General features: G+C 33.6%; 2 protein-coding genes across 2 annotated transcripts in view; one reads left to right on the forward strand and one right to left on the reverse strand.

The window, feature by feature from the left end:
- The first annotated feature begins 177 nt into the window (after window positions 1-177).
- On the forward strand, window positions 178-3,976 carry LOC138306778 (peroxidase-like protein 3). Its single transcript, XM_069247259.1, has 5 exons — window positions 178-687; window positions 1,580-1,789; window positions 2,199-2,377; window positions 3,280-3,379; window positions 3,855-3,976. The coding sequence occupies exons 1-5, from the start codon at window positions 221-223 to the stop codon at window positions 3,922-3,924; spliced, it is 1,026 nt and encodes a 341-aa protein (XP_069103360.1). The 5' UTR covers window positions 178-220; the 3' UTR covers window positions 3,925-3,976.
- Window positions 3,977-12,785: 8,809 nt separating this feature from the next.
- LOC138306478 (peroxidasin homolog pxn-2-like) overlaps window positions 12,786-15,678 on the reverse strand; it is a 34,486-nt gene continuing 31,593 nt past the window's right edge. The window contains exons 11-12 of the mRNA XM_069246944.1: window positions 14,849-14,948; window positions 12,786-12,905 (exon numbers count right to left, since the gene is read on the reverse strand). Of these exons, the coding sequence (XP_069103045.1) occupies window positions 12,842-12,905; window positions 14,849-14,948 (164 nt within the window). The 3' untranslated portion in view covers window positions 12,786-12,841. The remainder of the gene's footprint in view (window positions 12,906-14,848; window positions 14,949-15,678) is intronic.

A 15,678-nucleotide genomic window follows, 5' to 3' on the forward strand; every position in this document is an offset into this window, starting at 1 on the left:
CTTTAGCTCGATCGGTTGAGCGTCAGACGAATAATCCAGAGGTCCCGATCAGTGCAGAAGCATTGATTAAATTTATAAAAAATATTGCCACCTCTTACAATATTTTCATTATTTGACACAAAACAGGCAATATTAAACACTACATTGGGTGTTGTAAATGTTTTACACAGGAGACGAACGGGTGGATGTCACTCCGGGTAGCTCAGCCCATCACAACCTCATGGTAAAGGAACACAATAGGATCGCTAAGAGGTTACACGCTTGTTTCAAAGACACGTGGGACGACGAAAAGCTCTTCCAAGAAACGAGAAAAATCATCATCGCCATTATACAGAAGATAACATATGCGGATTACCTACCGAAGCTACTGGGCCCTAAACTAATGGCGAAGTACAAACTACGGGTGGGACACAGCAAGGACAACTACTATGATCCCTACATCAACCCGACAACAACTAATGTTTTCTCCACGGCGGCGTTCAGAGTAGGCCACACGTATATTAATGACTACACTAGTTACAACTATAACGAGAATCGGAAGAGAGTTGACTGGTACGCAGAGGATTTCCAGGACTACGATAGGAGTTACTCGTACTTTAATCCGGAGTACTTCGTAACCTCTAACAAACAAGATCAGATCACACTCGTCAGGGCTATCGTCAAGGACAATGCGCATGCGGCTGACCAGTAAGTAGAAGTTCTCATTGCTAAATTTGGTTGTGCATTCTGTATTTGCATATAACAGAGTTATCTGCCCTTGCAGGTACATGTAGGTATTGATTGTGACGTCATGTGTTTACGAGCGTAACGTCATACTTTTCGGAGAAAACGACGTAAATTGCGCTCACAAATAAAGACGTCACCATATATACCTACCCGAAAGGGAGCTAACTCTATTATATGCAACGAAGGAATATTTGTATGCTCAATTTTCTTTTTATGAGTAGTAATATCTTATGACTATGTTTAACCTACTTTCCTGCATTTTAAGATGTTCATCAAGAAAACCTGATCGACCATTTTTTTTGTTTTACATACATGTATCTGGTTTCTCACCGAACCTGTTTGGCCGTTATTTTCTAAATTTACATTTTGCACTGACATGGACTCAATTACCATGCTTTCTATTATTATCATTATCAGTGTACTTTGATACAATCATCTGTTCATTCAAATTCGTTGACGATGATGGGGGAGAAAAAATAATGTTTTTTTTAATAAAAATATAGAACTGTCGCGAGAATATCAATTTACGCGAAAAACTGTAAATATAAGGATTAGAATTTTATTTTTTGAAGTTTTAAGGTATAATGATAATGGAGTTCGTGTAAAGTTTATGTTACCCGTTATTTTCTATTTTACTCGTATTTCAGGCTCCCCACCTAACCTAATTGGCCGTTATTTTCTATTGTACTCGTATTCAGGCTCCCCACCTAACCTAATTGGCCGTTATTTCTATTGTACTCGTATTTCAGGCTCTCCACCTAACCTAATTGGCCGTTATTTTCTATTGTACTCGTATTTCAGGCTCCCCACCTAACCTAATTGGCTGTTATTTTCTATTGTACTCGTATTTCAGGTTCCTCTCACCAAAGGTGGTTGACCACCTGTTTGATGACGACTATGTGTCCGTGGACTTAGGCGCCTACAATATACAGAGAGGTCGAGACCACGGACTACCGTCCTATAACTACTGGAGGAAATACTGTAACCTGAAGCATGCCGCCAACTTTGATGAGTTGTGGGATGTTCGGCACGGAGTCAAGGACAAACTTAAAGCGGCATATCAGTATGTATCATTCGTTTGTGTAAACTATCTGAAATGACACGGCGTATCTCTGTTAAGGTTTCATTTTGTCAAGGAAATAAACGATGAAAGCATTTTTGTTTATTCAAAATGAATTAAATATTATTTTTAGTTTTAATTATCTGGACCCTGTTTCGTGAACATTTCTTATAATTAGCTTTAAGGAATTCCTTAGCTTAACGTTCTCGATAGGATAACATTACAAACATTAAGGAAAACATCTAAGTTAAGGAGCCTTCCTTAAAATTTGTTATGTTTTCCCATAAAGAATTTTAATTAAAGGAATTCCTTAAATTAAAGGAATTTTCATAAAACTGGGCCCTGTTCTTTATAATTCGGCTGAAGAGAGATTCAACCGAAATCTTGACGTCACATATGTTTTATTCCACAGCTCCGTCGATGACATTGACCTCTATGTAGGGGGTATAACCGAGAAGTTACTGTATGAAGGGCGTGTGGGGCCGACATTCGGATGTATACTCGGGGAACAGTTCAGTGCCCTGAAGCACGGCGATAACTACTGGTTTGAGCGTGTGCGACCTGATACATACTCATCACATTTCACACACGGTAAAGAAATGTTTGCGTTAATTCCATTGATCCCATTAAACATTAATGATTCATTATGTTTTAGAATTATTTATCGTTAACTAGGTTCATGAAACAAAACAACTATTAATACACAATCTTGGACATACGAAGATGTAACCAACCTCATTCAATATTCCTGTATCTTTGTTTGCAATGAAGCTTAATTTCTCTGTGTGGAAATTTGGATGACTTGCGTTTATAAAATTATAAAAAATTTATAATATAAAAGCGTAAAAAATGATAGCAATGAAGTACTAATGGAAAGTCATGAGCTTTTTCCGGCTGAATAAGTATATAACACTTAATTCGCAGGCAGAGTTTACTTAGAGTTGCTCTCATTGTAGTGTCTCTTCATATATTAGCCTACATTAGACATCACATACAAATCAATGCTACCCAAAATAGAATATTTTCAAATTTCAAATAATGTCGTGCTCATACATGTATCTGGATCTAGTGAATATGCATTATGTTCTGAAAATCTCAAATAGCTGTGACAGTACCAAAGCATTTCTTGCAAATACATTATAACGATATTAATTCCTTTTGGATTATAACTTTTAAAGATAGTTTAACAGGCGCATTTTTCCCGTTACCAATATTGCGTTATTAGTTATGTTTCGCAAAACAAAAAGAGAAAAAAGAGAGAAAGATGAAAAAGAGCTAGAGAACAATTATTTTAAAGTTATTTTTAAGTCTGTGAAATATTGTTATACTATTACTGTAACAGTAATACATTGTGTTATAAGAGTAATGCATCGTTTAGTAAAGCAACCCTACTGTACACATAGCAATTTGAAAACCTGACCTTGAACTTGATGTATGAATTAACTCAATAAGAGATATACCATTGAAATATATGTTATCTTTTATCTTTTCAGACCAGGTTGAGGCGATTAAACATGTCAGTCTTGCCAAGATAATATGTGAGAACTACGACCAGAAATACATACAGGAAGATGTCTTTAGGCTCCCGTTACAGTAAGTACTGTACTGAGTTAGGGAAGATGTTTCCAGGCTCCCGTTATAGTAAGTACTGTACTGAGCTAAATGAGACATGGGTTTGTAAGTTTAATGTCATTTTAGCAGCCTGCCGAGCCAGGGCCATTTAAGGACGATGGTCTATGTGTGAAGTGTGTAGCTGTGTATGAGTAACTGCATGTTTTGGGGGGCTGCGGTATATCCATGTCCTATTGTAATAAATGTAGGAATTTCGTTTTTACAGATCGAATTTCACCTTTGAAGTATATATTGTATCTATTTCACATGTACTACATATTCAGGCGTTTGACACTCCTCTATTAACACATCAATAAATTTGATTTGGTGTACCGACCAAATTACAGTTAAGGTCATTTTGAGCAGTCTCCTGTTTTACATGCCTCCAAATGAGCAAACCAGTCGTCCCACTCATACTAAAACATGTTTTATCTAATACGTGCTCTTTCGGTTCCAGCGAGTACATGGCCGTGTGCAGTGAGTTGCCTGACCTTGACCTTAGTCCCTGGGGATGTGGCTATGACTAGCGTGTGACGAAATATTCTTCTGGCTGGTACCGACACTAAGAATGGAACCTCGTGCATGAATATATATATATATATACAAATAAAAAATACAGCAATGCATGTGCGTTCTTCTTCATATTTATAACTACATTTTTTTTATTGATATGTATATTTATTTAAACTAATCGGTTACTATTCCCTACAAATTGTACATTATTCATCAACCATTGCCAAAAGCATGCCAATCAACTCCCAATTCATTTTTGTGATAGAGTGAATAATATTTCCAAAACGTTGCTAGACAGCTAGACTAATCAGAAGATGATATGAACCACTTGGCCTGATGATTTCTGTCAACCATATTTGAATTATGATTGAAACATCCTAACACAAGTTTTACTAGATAATTGAATATACCCTTCGAAGAAAAGAAATACGTAGGCGTTCGATTGATATCCTGACCAACAGACAAGTATATGATGTGAACGGACGCACATAGTAAAATAAAATAATAAGACAAGCGGCATTACAGGCGTTTGTGACTTATCAAATAAATATAATGGTGCTAGTTTTTCCAACTGTAGACTTGATGAATCGGAGTTGTTTGATAGAAATGATATCCCCTAATATATAAGGACTCATTTATAACAGGAAACCCTGCCTTTATTAGGAGCGTTAACATGAATATGTATTTACTTGTTGTATTGTACATTTTACACTTCGATTACAATTTGTATTAACCGCCATAAAAAGCAGACTCCACTTTCGGTACATACTCCAGCGGACTAAATCATTGCCGATCACACTGGTTGCCACGTTACGTAAGAACAGTTATCTTATGAGCTGTCTAAAATTGATAATGGGAATATGATAGTTGTCTCAAATCAGAAGCAAAATGATCTGCCTTTAAAGTTTCGTGTTTTTAACTGCCTGCCCTCCTGTACCTGTGTACCTATTAACACACACTGACTGAATTGAGATCATTGAAGCGAATCCTCCTTACTGGAACCATCGTGTTAACATTGCAGAAAAAAATACAGGCAATACATAGGTAGTATCTTACGATTCAAGGTAGAACTTGTTTTTTATGTGCGAATCGATAGATATTAAAACACCATTATTTATCGGCAGATAAATATTTAAATATATGGTGAATCACGTGACCGGCCACGACTAGACATCTTTAACGATCGGCTCCGGTAAAAAGTGTTCAATTGGATGATTCAGAGATTATCCCTTTTCGTGAAAAACATGTACGTTTACAAAGGAAACACAAAGAAACACATAAATAAAAAGAACATTGGAAATTTGCGTTAATATGTGCTAAAATGACAAAAACTGTCTTTTGAATACCTGATAGATTAGAATTTTTCCTCACTTCAGATAACCTCTTAAATCAAATTGATAAAACAAACATTTATGCAGGGTACAGATCAGACCATTCTACTATATCCTTAAATCTTAAACTTAATAACTTTGATAGAGACAAAGGCCTGTGGAAATTGAAGAATGGTCTTTTACATAATCAGGAATATGTGCAAAAAGTTAAGGATACAATATACAAAACTAAAATACAATATACTTCTGATATGTGCAATATCGATAGTAGAAATATACCAGATACTGACCTTGAATTATGTATCGATGATCAGCTGTTTTGGTAATATTACTTTTAGAGATCACAGGAGTAGTAAATTCACATGCATCATTTAAGAAAAAATGATAACTGAAATAGAATAACTGTTTAAATAGAATCTTAGGTATCTAATCCAGAAACTTACGAAGAACAAAATGAACTGGAAAATATTAGAAAAATCAATTAAAGGACATGTAATACGATCTAAAGTAACTTGGGTTGATGAAAGCGAAAAACCATCAAAATATTTCTCTAATTTGGAAAATTGACTCTACCAGTATATCAATAAACCTATCTGTAAAATAGAGAAAGATAACGGAGATATTAACGGATCAGAAATAAATTCTTGCTAAAGTTAAAGACTTTTGTTTTACAAATTATTGTATTCAGATCATTCGGGGTCTATTTTAAATGTTAATCTAGTTCATCTATTATCAGAATATGATTTTATTAAGTTAAGTAATGACCAGAGAGCAAAATTAGAGGGACCACTGAAGCAGACAATACTATTTGCCCTTAAGAACGCGAATAACTATAAATATCTAGGCTTCCAGACTACTTTTTTCTTGATAAATATTAAAGGTTTTATTATTAGATCGCTATATTTCGGCTACACCAAGAATGAACTATCAATTACACAAAGACAGTGTGTTATCACCTGCATACCAAAGGGAGATAAAGCTAGACATTTTTTGAAAAAAAAACTGTATTATTTTTTTTTTTTTTTGTATAAATTAGCATCAGCTTGCATAGAAAACTAGCTAAGGTCAGTTTTAATTTGTTTAATTTCGGAAACTCAAACAGTTTTTTAAGCGAACGTTATATTCGAGAGAGTCATAAACGACATTATGAATTATTTAAAATTTAATGATATTACTCGACTTTTAATTTTAGCTGATTTTGAAAAGGCATTTGATTCGATCTCATGGTAATTGTTTACATAATGTTATAAAAAATATTTATTTCATAGAAAGCAACAATAGCTGGATAAAGACATTAAATAATAATACATTTTCAGCGTAAATATAGGATTTTGCATGAGTGTTCATTTCATATGAGATTTTAAGAGTCTAAGAATTTTTTTTTTATTTTTGCAAGCCTTGGAGAGCAAAAAAAGAAACTTCGAGAGGAATTTCATAAAATCTCATATGAAATAAACACAAATTTAAGATACTTTTTATCACATAAATGTATCTAAAAATACCTACATAACAAAGAATTTAACGTCAAAATGCATTTCAAAATTCCAGCAGAGACCGCCATTTTATTTGCTGTCCTCGTAATACTCACGTCATTTTTCCTGACGTCATTTTAATGCTTTTGTCTGACGTCACAATGAATTTTCAGCCAATGAATTCGCTCCAATTCATTAGGGACATATGCAAAAATATTACACAGGCGAAATCTCTGGATATCAGGTGGAATACATGATAAAAAAATCAATAAGAATTGTTTAACACAGAGGTTGCAAACCAGGTGATCCTGTGTCCTCATATATTTTTAATGTGTTTCCTAACTGATAACTATTCTCAGAAATATCAAAAGCATTAAAGTGTCTTACAGTTTGGAGATGACACATAAATAATTCTAAATGGATCGCAAAACTCCTTCAATGAAACTCTATGTGTTAGATCTTTTTGGTAAGATTTCTGGTTTGAAAGTCAATAATGACAAAATTAAAGTTATTTGGATTGGGAAGAAAAATTTAAATGAGTAGTACATATTACACAAAAGTGCTAACTAGTATAATATATATTCTTTGTCATTGGCCAAGGGGACTTCTTAGTCCTATTGGAAGAATTGTAGTTCTGAAATCCATTATTATACCTAAATTCAATCATTTGTGTACATCTATTCCTACTTCTGGAAACATTTTTATTCAACAGTTAAACAATTTATTCTTTAATTTCATTTTGCAATCACCAGTTGATAAAATCAAAAGATGAAACACTTTAATATCAAATTATGAAAATGGTGGACTTAAAATGATTGATATTTCCGAATTAATATCTAGTTTAAGATCTACATGGATGCGAAGGCTGCTATGAATCGGATTTTGAAACTGATTTTATAGAAAAAGAATATAGAACAAATTATACATTTTGCAAGAATGTTTTCCAGGCAAGGGTTAGGGTAAAGATGGTTTGATAAGGGTGTTTGAAATGTTTGTGATTAATTAGACCAAGAGAATAATTTTCATACTCTTAATGATTTCAAACAAAGATTTTGCATTGAATCAGAAAATATTCTGCTTCACCGGAGTATATGTTGTTGCATCAAGAAATTTGAATTTAAAAAAAGGATGTTGGATAAACAAGGTAGGCCATTCATGATTGGCCGTATTCATATATTTTATATAAAGTATTAAGGGATATTAAGATATGTGTTTATGTTTATAAAGGATTAACTTGAATAGATTTTGTATGTTATGGAGATATAACACAAAAATCTGAGTGTACTCTAAATAAACGCGAAGCGGTTTATGATGAGAGTACACTCAGATTTTTGTGTTATATCTCCATAACATAACAAATCTATTCAAATTAATCCTTATAATTCAATTTACTAAAGATAATCTCTTCAATATTCAACATTCATTTTGGGTCTCTTTTGTCTATGATATCATTACGCCGTCATCTCAGTCAATCAGAAGCAACGTTACAAACGGCGACGCCATTTTTTTCTTTATGGGCTGATTAAGTAAATTTTTAAGCCAATTAAAATGCTTGTAACAAGCAAAATTTAATTATATTGAAATAAATAAACGTGTGATAACATCAGACAGCGGCGTAGCTAGGTCTGGATAGGCCTGCATGCCTGGGGGTGTAGGGGGCGACAGCCCCTTGCTCAGGGTCCGGGGGCGAAGCCCCGGTAGGAGTTATGGGGGGCGAAGCTCCCCAGAAGCTGACGGGAAATTGTTACAATGTAGTAACCATTTTACTTCTATGGTAACTTTTAACGTATATACCAATGGTAAATGGAGGTCACGATATCTAGTTGATAATAACCATTCAAAACAATACACAAAAATTAGAACAGTCCTGTGATGATTCTTTTATATATATATATAATCGTACTATACTAGACTCCCCTGACAAGTGCTCGAACAAAAAAGAACGGATTTTTGTCTGTTAAAATTAAAATAGTAAGCAATGGGAGAATTTTGTGTAATTTCGACTGATGAAAAACGTATGGCGAATATATTTTAAACAAAAATGCCCGACTGTTCACTTTAAGTTTAAGTGTTGGTTTGTTTATGACAGCAAGTCAAAGACCACTGTCAAAATGGCGTAAATTGCGTAAGAAGGGACCAGTACTCGACCACCTCAATAAAAAAAATTGAACATAGTGTTAATGACCTATTTTTCAACATATTATGTTTTATTTCTAACAATTAGAACAACAAAAAATATTTTCTAAATCAACAATCTGTTCATATTCTATAAAAATAAAAGTCAACTATTTCGTGAGTAGACACCGAAAATCATGGATTAACACGCGTTTTAACGGGGCGGGAAGTGAACTAAAATTGAAAAAAATCACTTTGGCCAAGAACATGTTGCAATTGCTATTTCAGTTGATTTGCTGTCATTATAATATAGTTATATGTTTTAAGAATATTTTTAACTTTTCATGCGATGTTGTTTATTGTGGTATTCGTAAGTGTTTCCCGATTCAAAATCCACATTTGCTTGAGGGAATTTGAAGAAGTCTAATATTGTCTTTGACAAGATTCAAACAATCAAATTTAACAACTAAATGCACGTGGTAACCGGAAATATAACCGGAAATATATAGACTATTCTAATAAATTTCCAGAAAGGCCAATCTTGAAGTCTGTCAAATGTGCACAAAGTTATATTAGGCATACAGTTGGACATAGCATATGTATTTGTAAGTTATTTATATTCAGCAGCTGACTGTACAAAAATGTAAGTCATATTATATTTGCATGCTCGCATGCACGGGCGCTACGCCACTGTCAGAGCAGTAATAGAAGCAACAAGCTGTCTTTAGAAACAAATAACGGAAAACAAATATAAAGTACCTTCTCAAATTACCAAAGATGAATCAATGTAATGGTTCCAGTATAGACTACAACACCTATATTTCCTGTGAATAATTACTTAAAGATGCTCCACCGCTGACAAATGGTATTTTTTCACTATCAAAAACAGGAGCAGACGATTTTTTTTTATTTTTCTTCAGTTAAAAAATTACTTACTTTACACCATTACCACCATTGAAAAGTTTGAGCTTCTAATTGTACTTGAAGTTAAAAATATGAAAAATAATTAATTGCATCCCGAAAAAAATCCGTGTCACTATATCCTATATGGAATGAAGTACTGATTGCGCATGTACCAAATTGAAATAAATTATTTTATATTATATTTTGTGTTAATTAGACATATATATACACGATTAAACACCAATTATTGTTCAAATGATGAATATCATTTATGCTCTGTCGGCGGTGGATCATCTTTAAAAACTAAATATTTTTGAAAATAACATAAATTGAAACTGTCAAAAATCTTTTGAAATATGGCAAAGTACAATGTATGAAAAGAAAAACTATATAAAGAAACTAATAACGTTGTGGGTTTGAATTAGAAACAGTACTGAATTGATTTAATACCGCTCATTTTTGTTATTTCTTATATGGAGATGTACAGATTTTCTGAATCAAGAAGAAAAGAAATCACCATATATAATGGAAGGTTTAAGTGAGTTCTTATATACAAAATATGGGGTTAAAAATACAACTGCAGATGTATTGAGAAATATTGATCAAATCCAATCACGCCACATTCATCATCATTTTCTTAGCTCGTGACAAACATCAGGATTGCTTAAAGTCTTCACGGAGACGCGTGTAATACTTTCCTTCAACTTTAGTGAATTAATCATTTTGTGTGCAACAAATGAGCATTGCTCTTCAAACCAAGAAAATAACCGGCAATTTCCTGTCATTTTGGGTGTCATGGTCAAGACAATGGTTGCAGGATCAACATAATATACATTTTTTTTATCTAATACAAAGACTATTTTTATGCTCAACACAAAAAGCCGAAACTAAAGAAAGGTCTTAAACGACGGGATCATTATTGGGAAATGATAAGTTACTGAAAAATGGTTTGGTTTCATTAACTTTTTTCCATAAGAACTTTTTTTCATCATATTGACCTTTGTTGCTCAGGTTAAAAGGAGGAATCTAGATATTCTCGCGTCTAAAATATTGTTAACTGTGTTATAGAAGATATATTTTATCATGTTTTTTTAATGAAGAACTTTAAATCTTATGTAAACGTCACACCGGAAGAAGTATTTATAAGTATTTATAAGAGAGGTTATCCATTATGAAGTGTATTATTTAACCAAAGAGTGTTTAGTAGACTATGTGGAGTACAGGTATTTGTTCCGAGTAGTCCAGTTGTAAATAGCTTGTCAATGTCAGCATCGTTGATTCTGTCTGCGGCCATCGGTTAATTCCCGAGTCCCTGTTTTTTTAGATCTTTTTGTTTACATTTTAACGCTTCTCGCGTATCAGCAAACGTGTATCCAGATATTATACTTGTTTCGTATTTTTGCCTTTTAGGTGGCGTTCTTTTGACCCTAGTATCCCCCTCAAGTAGCTTGGTTGGTACTCAGGCCCTCCCTTCTGTCTCACACACACAAAAAAACTTGGCGAGATACTTGTTTAGATCAATTGCAGGAATTTTATGAATGTCACGGAATTCGTTTTGAGAGATTAGGATTTTCTTATGAGACAAATGTGTGATAGAGTTTTCCTCAAAGTGTTTTTATTTTCGTTTTTAAATATGAAATCATCCATATCGTCGTCATCCATAGAAATAAATCTACTTGGATTTTAATTTTGTTTGTTCCTTTTTGAACTTGGCTCGGACACAGTTTCACAAGGGATCAATGGTACACGTGTTATTGCAGCTCTTGTAACAAAATGAGACTCTTGACTTAATTGTGGAGAGGCGCCAATGGTTTTATTTAGGCCGTTGTCAGAAGAGAAGTCGTTATCCGTATCATATACATTTCCGAAGTCAAATTCGTCGTCTGCTAAACCCTTTACCAGTTGGTGCTTGCTGGCACTAATAATTTCACCTGTTCTTACTAGCCGCACTTTAAACATATGTTCCAATAGGCCTGAATTTACTTTCAATCACACCTTGTTCACCATCGGAACCAACAGTTACCAAACCACCAATTTAAACCATTTTCATGAGTGTTAAAATCTTCTTCACGCTAATCAACATGTGTTTTACCAGGGTAGGGAAGAGACAGCTCACGCGCGCTAGACAATGACGTGACGTCATCATTACATGCGGTGTATATTGTCGACGACGTCATGGATTTAGACGCATTGTGACATTCCTATGATGTAGACACTTTGGAAATGTTTCTTTATAACTATATTTTCATCATGTTTCGTTGAGATATCCCTGTCCACCTGACAAACCCATGTAAGATTCTATTAATTACCATACCTTCCATGTGAAACATAAGTTAGATATGAATTAGAAACACCATTCTGTAATGAGACTTGCAGCAACTTGTGTAAGTGTTTTGCAATTGTTTAGTCAGATGCAATTCCAGTTAATACCAAATGAACATATTACATACATGCGTATTCAAATATAAGTATAAGTCTTTACTTTGATGATATGTTTTTTTTATATTCGTTAGCTCTCTATGCCCTTTTGTAGTACGTTTATTTGTATCCATGTATTTCATGTTCACCTTCATGTCATTTTCTCCTTTAGAAATTTATTGAATTTCTATTTCCGGCGCCATCGAATGACAAAACATAATTCTGTGTCCAATCCGTAAAAGCAAACATCAGGTCAATATTATACAAACTTTTGTAAATAATTGAACATCTCATGAAGCAAAGTTATCTTTAATATGTTATAGCTATACATTAGATAATAAGTGCTTAATTTTCTCTGAGTTGTACCGATTTCGAAGAACTAAATGTACGATTATGCATACTACACCATTTTAGTGCACACACATAGGACGCTGTACTCCTTTAAACATTCCTAGATCGGGAAATCTTATCTGTCGCATTCCTATATGTTTGCCACAGTGAATGGCAAACATCTGTTTAACCTTGTAAATGCACACTTATTTTATTTGAACAGTTCATCCACCAAAATATTCATCAAATAATACACAATCAATCTGGGTGGAAAAAAAAACTTTATTTGTAAAAATTACAAACGCCGTCATCATTCAGGAGGGATACACTGATTAACGTTATCGGGCATATGTTAATAGTCTCTAGTAGCAACCCCAGGGGGTCAGGTCAAGGTCAGGCAGAGAATGGCAACGTGTCAACAACTCACTGAAACAGAGCAAAACATTATTACAGAAATTAGCTTTCCGTATAGAGGTCAACAACTTACGAAAACAAAGCAAAAACTACAAACAGAAATTAGCTCTCTGTATGGAAGTCAACAGCTCACTGAAACAAAGCAAAAACTATATACAGAAATTAGCTCTCTGTATGGAAGTCAACAGCTCACGAAAACAAAGCAAAAACTATATACAGAAATTAGCTTTCCGTATAGAAGTCAACAGCTCACGAAAACAAAGCAAAAACTATATACAGAAATTAGCTCTCCGTATAGAGATCAATAGCTCACTGAAACAAAGCAAAACCTATATACAGAAATTAGCTCTCTGTACGGAAGTCAACAGCTCACTGAAACAAAGCAAAAACTACATACAGAAATTAGCTCTCTTTATGTTAGTCAACAGCTCACTGAAACAAAGCAAAAACTATATACAGAAATTAGCTCTCTGTATGGAAGTCAACAGCTCACGAAAACAAAGCAAAAACTATAAACAGAAATCAGCTTTCCGTATAGTGATCAACAACTCACAAAAACAAAGCAAAAACTATATACAGAAATTAGCTCTCTGTAGAGAGGCCAACAGCTCACTGAAACAAAGCGAAACATTATTACAGAAATTAGCTTTCCGTATGGAAGTCAACAGCTCACGAAAACAAAGCAAAAACTAAATGCAGAAATCAGCTTTCCGTATAGAGATCAACAACTCACAAAAACAAAGCAAAAACTATATACAGAAATTACATTGTAGCTCTCTGTATGGAAGTCAACAGCTCACTGAAACAAAGCAAAAACTATATACAGAAATTAGCTCTCTGTATAGAGGCCAACAGCTCACTGAAACAAAGCAAAAACTATCTACAAAAATTAGCGCTCTGTATAGAGGCCAACAGCTCACTGGAACAACGCGAAACATTTAAAAATAGCTCTCTGTATAGAGGCCAACAGCTCACTGAAACAAAGCGAAACATTAAAACATAATTAGGTCTCTGTATAGAAGTAAATGTATATTATAATGTCATTATTTTCAAAGTTAAAACAAATAAAGAAAAGTAATTGTGTGCATGTGAGACAAATGAGAACATAAGAGTTAAGGTCGAATTTGTGAATTGAGAAGTACATATACGATTTCAAACCTTTCAAAACTATCACAGTCTACTAGATAAATCAAATACATCTTATCTGTTTGTCTATTACTTCATGACAGCAAAAATATCCAGGATTTCTATGCATGAATGGATGATTAGATTTACGCCCTATTGATTAGTAATTAGGGCCGTGTAAGGACGTCCTCCTGTGTAGGTAGAGTATTACGTGTATCCAGTACGTGCTTGTTTTGGGAGACTGGAGTATGTGTAACAAAATCTTGTCCTATACATAATATTGATATGTCGGAAGGTACATGTACCTGACACACAGGAAATACGGTATGTATTTTTTGTATCATGTACTATCCCTTTAAAGTATATTTTGTATGGTAAGTAAATTTACTGGTGATGATATATTCCTTTATGGTATATTGTGTATGGTACGTAAATATACAGGTGATGATGTATCCCTTTATGGTATATTGTGTATGGTACGTAAATATACAGGTGATGATGTATCCCTTTATGGTATATTGTGTATGGTACGTAAATATACAGGTGATGATGTATCCCTTTATGGTATATTGTGTATGGTACGTAAATTTACCGTTGTTGACGTATCCCTATTCCGAATTTGCATATTACAGAGTTATATGTACTTGCTGGTAGATATTGATTGTGACGCCATATGTTTGCGAGCGTAACGTCATACGTTTCGGAGAAAACGACGTGAATTATGCTCACAAACTAATGACGTAACAATCGATACCTACCCACAAGGGAGCTAACTCTGTAATATGCAAAGACGGAATATTCTGTAAGTTACATATAATGTAAATACTCACTGTGATGGCTGGCGGAACACATCCTCTTGTATGTAGTCCAACTGGTAGTTCTTACACATTATCTTCGCTAGTGTGACATCGTATATGGCATTTATTTGATCTGAATATGAATAATAGATGGTTTAAATAACGAATGTAGAAGACAATTTTTAAATAATCGATGGGAAATTATATGAGAGTTGTCTCCCCTAAACACATTAACTGGAAATTGCTTAAATGCGCAATTTAAAGTAATTATGTATTAATTCATTTTGAAAGGATATTTATAAATGGATGAGATGTTATAACGAGTAAATGATGAATATATCTAAAATTAATGTGAAAGTGCTGAAAGGTTGTGTGCTAAATAAGAAAAATCAACTTAAATAGGGAAATTGGTGCGATAGTCCTTCTGTTAACTTTTTATATGTCTATTAAAAAAAGTTGTGAAAAGAAATCTTATGTATTATCATTTAACATTATTGTTACACATACTAGTACATCTGTCATGTTTATCAAAGACACAATAGTCATCACCATGTAAGGCGGTAAACTAAACAAAATACTTTGTTTGTGTTAGATAAAATTGTATTTTTCAACCTACATCGAAAATATTTATTATACTTATACGAACAAATATTTTTCGTCCCACATAACAATGAATTGTTTTTACCTTACACAAAATAGTTACCTTGGTACATAAAACACAATAAAACACAATGTATGTCATGTTCTATATTTAAATATCGTTCGTGTCACCTCTATGATGCAGTTGTTGTCATTTAACCAAAGAGATCTTTTCATTTTATTCAGTATTTATGAATTGAGGAATGAATTTTCATCATTATTTT

The sequence above is a fragment of the Argopecten irradians genome, chromosome 13 (assembly GCF_041381155.1).
Source record: "Argopecten irradians isolate NY chromosome 13, Ai_NY, whole genome shotgun sequence".
In the NCBI taxonomy this organism is placed as follows: domain Eukaryota; kingdom Metazoa; phylum Mollusca; class Bivalvia; order Pectinida; family Pectinidae; genus Argopecten; species Argopecten irradians.